Source organism: Dysidea avara, chromosome 11, assembly GCF_963678975.1.
Source record: "Dysidea avara chromosome 11, odDysAvar1.4, whole genome shotgun sequence".
NCBI classification, from domain to species: domain Eukaryota; kingdom Metazoa; phylum Porifera; class Demospongiae; order Dictyoceratida; family Dysideidae; genus Dysidea; species Dysidea avara.
In genome coordinates, this window is record NC_089282.1 from 18,127,950 (window position 1) to 18,136,114 (window position 8,165).

The 8,165-nt window shown below is 36.0% G+C and overlaps 1 protein-coding gene and 1 long non-coding RNA gene across 2 annotated transcripts in view; one reads left to right on the plus strand and one right to left on the minus strand.

Annotated features, from left to right (window-relative positions):
* The window catches only part of LOC136238188 (uncharacterized), an 84,442-nt gene that overhangs the window by 6,792 nt on the left and 69,485 nt on the right, over positions 1-8,165 (plus strand). The gene's annotated exons all lie outside the window — the stretch shown is intronic.
* Positions 876-8,104, minus strand: LOC136238181 (cadherin-18-like). Its single transcript, XM_066028529.1, has 2 exons — positions 8,023-8,104; positions 876-3,064 (listed from the first exon to the last, which is right to left on the minus strand). The coding sequence occupies exons 1-2, from the start codon at positions 8,047-8,049 to the stop codon at positions 1,670-1,672; spliced, it is 1,422 nt and encodes a 473-aa protein (XP_065884601.1). The 5' UTR covers positions 8,050-8,104; the 3' UTR covers positions 876-1,669.

Consider the following 8,165-nt stretch of genomic DNA (forward strand, 5'->3'; position numbering starts at 1 on the left):
TACTTATATCTAAAACCATTTCATTAATGAGATTACATTAATTTAACTTAATCACTCAGCATAAAAGTAATAGTGAATTTGTTTATTCCAGTCACCTCTGCTAGGCCTGCCTTATTAAGTTGCATTAAACATGTTAAAGTCACTGTGTACACAAACGACACAATTAGGAAACTGTTACAATGGTCAGTTTAAATCAGGTGACCTTATTTTACAGTGATCCAGTTGGACAGGTTTCATTGTATAGTTGAATATTAGAAGTATTGCACAATCATAAATGCAGTAAAATACCAGTAAAGCAAACGGGCATAACACGGAATGTGATCAAAGAAAGCAAATGAAACTTGGTGTATAACTTTGACTCATGTTGCCACTGTCTTTGTGCCAATTTTGATGAAATTTGAAAAAAGTGGGTTAACACTTTAATTTCTTTGATAATTTAGCATGGAATGACCAAAATACTAGAATTTCCTGAGTTAATATCCGAAATTGCCTAATGCTGACGGAGGTCCAGCAGGTGGTTTTGAGTAGTCCATAGTATGGAGAAATATTTTGTGGCATAAAATAAACTATAGACCATATTGCAAGGTTCAGCCAAAAAAGACATTTATTCTACCAGACTAATGGGTGTTTACATCATGCAAACATGTATGAACAACATCTATAACTCATGCTGATTGGCTACAAAATTATATGAAGAAAGTGCAACAGCATAATTATGGTATGTACAGGATCCATCTTTGTTATGTATAGCTTCAGAGAATTGAACTCTAGTAACTTGTCATGTTCCATGCACTGCAGTCTAATCCTTACAGAGGTGGCAGCTGATTTACCAATGAAAGCATCTATAATTTGCTCACTCATTAGCCATTCAAAAGTTGATGTATAAATTACATGAACGGTGATCATAATTATATTGTATGAGCATGCATGAACAAACAAAATGTACATATGTTGATCCTGTATATTTCAATGTCCCATTATTCAGTGTGTACATATGCTTGTACTAGTATGAGAATTACAGACCTTACAAATTGGTTGATGGCTATATCAGGACATCAACGATATACATTTAACTGTATAGTGGTACACACATACACACACAAGGACTGAGGTACAGTATACACTTAATTTTTGTCAATGACAGGGGTCACACAAAAGGCATAAGCCTGTACAGGGTGCTTCCCCACAAAAATTACACACAACATACAACTATACCAAACAAACAGCTATACAACTTGGAAATCTAAACAAATTGAAAATGTGCTTTGTTACATTTGCCAGTACAATAATAGGCGGTCACAACTAACAGAATTACTGTAGTAATAAGAAATACAACACAGACAATAACAGCAACTACAACAACTGGTGTATTTATAGTAGAGTCACTACTTGATGATGCTGGGTTAATTCTCACTTCTACTGAAGTTGAAGCTATCTTTCCACCACCATCAGTTGCAATAACTGCAATTCCAAATTGTCCAGTCTCATCTTCTTCAATGACAATTTCTGCCTCATTGTTACCAATATTACGAACACTTAGTGGAGTACCAGTTGTTGGAGTGGAAAATGTAATGTTGGAATTAACACCAGAGTCACTGTCATTGGCAAACACTGTGCCAGCAACCCTTTGTCCAACAGTAACTGAAAATGTGTAATTTGATGAACTAAATCATGGAGAGTTGTCATTTACATCAATCACTATAATCCGTACAATAGCAGTAGATGACAGATCAGAGTGATTACTATACACTGCTGCAATTATAAACATCTCCATAGGTGAAGTTTCTCTGTCTAAACTTTCTTGGACTGTTATTTTTCCAGTGTTCCTATCAATTGTAAACTTGTCACTACCAGGTGATTCAATATGATAATAGAAACTAACAAGATCAGGAGAGGATGCACTCACATTACCTACTGTCACTAAAGGATTGTTGTTCTCTACCAATTCAAACATGTATATGTTGTTTGTGAATCTAACTGGACGTTGAACTACAACAGTGAATACAGATCTGTTGTTTAGTGGGACCACTCCATTGTCTTCAGCCATTACTTCAACTGTCAATCTTCTCATATTGTCAGCAAATCTAAGGTCCTTGTAGAATGAAGAAGTACGTAAGATACCACTGGTACTATCAATAGTGAACTCCCTATCAAAAGTAGAACTGGCAATACTATATGTGATTGTTGCATTTTCTCCAGCATCAGGATCACTGGCAGAAACATTACCAACAAACACACCTTCTTCTAATCCCTCAGGAATAAAAAACATATGATCACCCATAAACTGTGGAGCATTGTCATTGATGTCGTCAATTGTGATATTGACTTGTAGTGAAGGGTTACTTGTCATTACAGGAGAGATGCTATCAACAGCCACAATGGTTAGTTGATAGAATGCAATACGTTCTCTGTCTAACGGAGAATCATAAGTGTATAACAGGTTTGAAAAGCTGATAGGACCAACAGTCATTCTGGTGACATTAAACTCATCACCACCATTACCTTTAATTCTGAAACTAACTGTACTTTCACTATCTTCAATATCAACATCTGAAGTTTGAATTCTCCCAACTAAAGAATTAGTTGGTCTCTCTCCTTCAGTAAACCTGAGTGAATGTTGTAGTACATCTGGAGCTATAAATTCTGGGGGAAACTCATTTACATCTATAATGATAACTTGTAGATTAGCTTCACTCTGATCAGGTGTATCAAAAGCCGTTACCCTCCCAGTTATTTGATCATCAGCTTCTCTATTAGGAGACCTTATTAACAAAACAGCATTTATTGCATCATTTATTGTAAAATCAGATGAAGCTGCATACGTCACAGTTCCTGGTGTATCAAAGAACGCACTATCATTTAAACAGTAGATAACAGAGTTGGGAGGAATATTCTCCAACACATAGGAGGTAATTTGTATAGGTGGATCTGAATTAGAGTCATGTGTGACAACAGAACAGTTAATCATGGGTTGACCAGGGACACATGTTGTGATCTGAGTACAACCTTGTCCAAATTCCATAGCAACCATTGTAGTAAACAATAGCACCATCACATGATGAACCTGAAAAAATTAATATAATAGTGAATGATTTTGATACCAAGTACAGTGGTCTGGAAGAAGGTGTTATACCACAAACATTTAATGCTAGTATGGTAAAGCTTTTATTGACTCTTGCATAGTTTACCAAGAGTTTTAAATTTGGAAAATTTAGAGAAAAAAATGAGAATGTGTTTTAATAAATTTATCAGAAGAAGCATGCATGACCTCTTTCTATATAGACTGCTTCATTAAATATCTTGATTTTCAACTACATAAAAAGTGTCTAATCCAAAACAGACAAGCTGTGCAGCCCCTTCCAAATGGGCTAGCATGACATCAAATGTGGTGGCCAAGAAATAGCTGCAATTATGTCAGTGTCTTGGTTGTCATCTTTGATAACACAATATACTAGCCTATTTTTGGAAGCTTGATTGTTTTAAATAAGATTTCATGCATATTGTATTTGCATGCAAGCACCAAACTGCATAGGCTGGCTTTTGGCTATCTTTTTATTCTTCTACAGGTAAACAGGAGGAGTACATTTTAATTACTATTTTGAAATACGTTTATACAATAGCTATATCTATTTATAGCTATCTCAAAAAGCATGCACTTGTTACATTTATGGTTGGTTTTCGTGTTATAATGATATTTAAACAAATTTTCATTAAATTATTGAAGGTTTACACCTTGATAGGTTACCAACATGTGCAACTAAAGTCAGTTGGCATGACAACAAATTGCACTATCATCAACTGCTGTATTAGAGTAACTTGATTGCGTGATTGCTACGTATGTTAGGTAGCTATGTAGCCCGACTATTTGATAATATTTTTGTAGTAGTACATTTTTTTCTGTGGACATTTAATACAATGAACTATAGTATGTTCTAGAATAGATTTACGAATCATAAAACTTTACCACTCTGCATGGTGTAGTAAAATACAGCTTTGTTTATAAGGTAGAAAAAAATTAAGTGAGGTGAGCAACTGACTGCAGTGGTTAAGTGGTAAATAGAGTTTGGACAGAGGTCTCTGGTGAAAACCCTGGACAGACACATTTTTGTTTTTGCACTTCTTTTTTTTTTTACTTTTCATGGTTACCGTTCTATTAGGGTACAAGGTACCTCAATCTATCTCATGTTTAGTTTTGCTTTATACCTCTTTAGCTATACTCTGAGTACTTTCAAATCACAAAAGCTTTGTACATGTGTTACAATGGTAAACCTACCTGCAGACTGATTTTTGACTTATTTCTGTAAGTAGTTTACCCTGTAGACATGACAAAAAAATTCACTTCTAAATTTCGAAAAACACTCATAACTTGGCACTACTTCTACCAAAGTGTACACAAATTAGAAGATAAATGTGCTGTAATATGCTCTTTATACTCTACAAATTTGAAGAGAATCCAATAAAGGTTGTATACAGACAGTGTGGTAATTTTTGTAAGTATTGCAAAAGGAAAAATTAGTAGAAGAAAAAATAATTATGAAGAACTTGAGATGAACTTTGAAGGCATATCTTGAAGACAGCTAAACCAATGTAGCTGAAATTTATATGGAAGATGTCCTACCTCAGGGGAGTTTCCACAGAAAAAATGGATTGTTCCTGTGTAGCTGTAGAGGAAGTTAGTCACACGTCATCAAACATCTTGTGATATCAAAGAAAAGTTCGGCTCATAGTATTCTAATGTGCAAATGTTATTGATAAATTTATGGTTCTCAGAGCCCTTCTATCACCTGTCCAACACTCTGTGTGGCTAAACAAATGCTACATTATGCGCATACTTCTCGTGAATGTGACAAAGGGCTTCATAATAATGATGCTAATTTCTAGTGCCATATTTTGTTGTGTAATCACATGTAGTAATACATCATAGGGCTATGACTCGTGACCAACCTCTTCTAGTGTAGCTGTTACCGAGGTAAGAATGCACATTTTCTTGGTTCCTGTTCAGTACACACTTGTCTGTAGAGCATCCGGACACTTTGGTTTTCTTTGGCTGCACAATTCATTATTGTGTGCCCTAATATGCTCGCTAACTGATATATTGCTATTAAACTGTTAACTTACAATAAAGTGATAGGGATAACAGTGTTACATTTCTGTAAAATTCAGCACACTTTTAGTGAGGTAGTTGGTACATGGTTACCTTGTCCATATGGCAGCTATGCCACCAATATAATAGCTAGCTGGTTTTCAGTTATCCAAGTGAAAGTTTCTCTCTAGGATCGTGGCCATGATGGTCTGCAATTATTTTGAAATCTTGTACAACCTGTAGCTAGAGATTTTCAAATCATGATGCCAAGGTCTAGCTACATAACACTATAAGTACACATAAAATGGAGGGGCACAAACAGGCTAAGTTGTAGGAGGTTGGGGAGAAGTACTGTACTTTGAGGTATATAGAATTATGTCTTCTGCAAAGGTGGATCCAGCAATGAGGACATTTGGGGCGAATGCTATTCCCTCCCCCTCTTATGTGGATGAGCCATATTTCTTTTGAATGAATTACTAAACTGTATCACTCCAAAATAATTGATCACTCAAGAAGTATACATACATGACCAACTCAAACTGTCACCCAATGCCTTTGTATGTACAAAAACCTCTAAAATGGTTATCGTGTTGCTTGTGTTTAAGCCATTCATAGCCTTCTAACAGCTGTTAAGCTTTAAGACTTCACCACAAAAGCAAAAATGGTAAAAATTAACAGTGAGACACTGATTAATTGCTGCTACAAGAATACAGCAACTAACAAGAGAAACTATGCCCAGAGGTAACATTACAATCCTCACGAGTGCTCAAATCCAGGCCACGACTCGACACATGACTGGAATGCATCACGTGTAAAGGCACGCGGTTACTGGAGCAGTCACCTGAGGGAGCTGGTGTGTTGTGGCTACACATGATGAGTTGGTTAACACACACATGCTAAAGAAATCACTGGTCGAAAATTGGCTACACGAGTGTCAACTACTTGCAAGTATAATGTTACCTCTGGGCAGTACTGTATACTCATGATGATAACCTAAGAGCATTTCATCCAGTAAACTAGACACCCTAAAATCAAATCTGAGAGTGATCTCAACAGTTTATCAGAATCTATTAATCATAACACATCACAGGTATTGCAGCATTACAGTACAGCCATACCATATATGGAGTATAGGTGGAGTGATTATAATTCAACTAAAAATGCATTTCTGGCAGTCAGTCATACAACTTCAGTTTTCACTGCAAGGCTTCTACAAAAAATTCCCTATATTTAGAGCAGTTGTAAAATATGGGGATAGTTACAAATCACTCAATCATGCTACTTATTATCATCACTACAACAGTTCATTCAGTGTTACTTTTTTTCTACTGTAACATTTGAACAAGAAATACAAATTATGACCATGTACATATCTAGTTAGCCACTATACTGGTCAGCAGTATTACACAACAAGGATTCTATATAATTACTAAAGTCACTTTTAAGTCTTGAAACATGTCTGAGAGAGATGCCCATGCATAACATTTGCTACTGTACTGCTTAGTCTGATCTTTATGAGGTGGCTTGACATCATAATTAGGTACTCAATATTTCTATTGTTCATGTACTGTTTCACATGATTATGAGCTATAGGAGATGTGTGAATCTCCTATGCTATTTGCTAAGTGTATATATGAACTTCATCTATCTGTACATGTAAATTCTTAATCTTCAAGATAAATAAATATCTATGCACCTGCAGACACATGACACATGTAGGTAAGGATTCTATAAGATGATCACAGTTCACTTACTACACTTCCTAACATGTTTACACAACTTTCTTTCACCATGTACTCCCGCCTGAACATGTCTGATTAGTTTATACAAAACTGCATACTTCAATTTGGAAATATATTTCTGGTACTTCTGGTAATATAAATATTTTAAACATCGATTGGTGTGTTAATATTTCCATGTCTCACATGATAGGCATGAGACTTTGAGTTCCAGCACTTTCACCTGTGAGTCTAGGAACTTGCCCTGTATATCTGCCTACTCTGCTCACTCATATAAACAGCGCACAGGTGGCCCAGTAGGTGCTTCACATGAAAAAAATGTATAGAGGTCTTCTGAAGAATCTGAGAACACGTATATTTACAGGATGCTAATACGTCATGTTAATAGGCATGCCAGGAAAGAAAACATACAAAAGTATAGATGAGCTTTGAGACTCCAGACATACTCAGTAGAGGCTATGTGCTGTTTAAAGAAACAGTGAAGGATGGATGTTTGTAGCTTTGTAATTTTGTAAGTGATTCACTAGTAAATCCACACTGATGATACTAATAGAATGTCTCATGTTTTTTATGTTCAAAGTTCCGCTGCAGTCTGCAAAACTTTCTGGTTATTCACACAATTTAATGGTGTCCTGTAAATATACATGTTCTCAGATTTTTTTTGAAGTCTATAGCTATTGTATAATCAGTAATCAAAATTTTCAGTTAGGACCAATTCCTGTACTGTAGAGCATCAGCCAAGTGCTATTATGCTCAACGTAGAAAAGGTTTTTCCATGCATGGATTTGTGATAGCTAACTATACTGGTTCTCCATCGTCTTCTGCACTACCTACATCTTAGGTCATAGATATTATATAATGCGGGTACATAGTATATACTATCTATGTTCTTATTAAGCTAATCAAATTTCACAGCCGGATAAAAATCTAAATTTAGTCAGTATGAAATCAGTATTGCAAAATGACTGATCAGCTAGGGGATGATTGAACAGGTAACTAAGCCTCCTTCCCATGTGCACTACAATTCTTGGGGTAGTCTAGCCAGCAGTGTATGACAAGTAACAAGCTGCACCCAATACGGCTTAGAGTGGCTGACGACCGTCTGACTAACTGCACGATATGATCACCAGTTCACACATGCAAGCATATAGCTAGCTGTGTTAGTTACCCGCTACAGTATATGCATCTTATAATACCTACCGGACAACAGTGTAGAAGAAAGTTCATTTTCTTTCCTGGGTCCTTTTTCGATACTCCGCCCGAATCAATATAAATCAACTGTAGGTAGATCGTAAGCTTAATGTGCTGATAGTTGGTCAAGTGAGGGCGCCGCAAAACTAAAG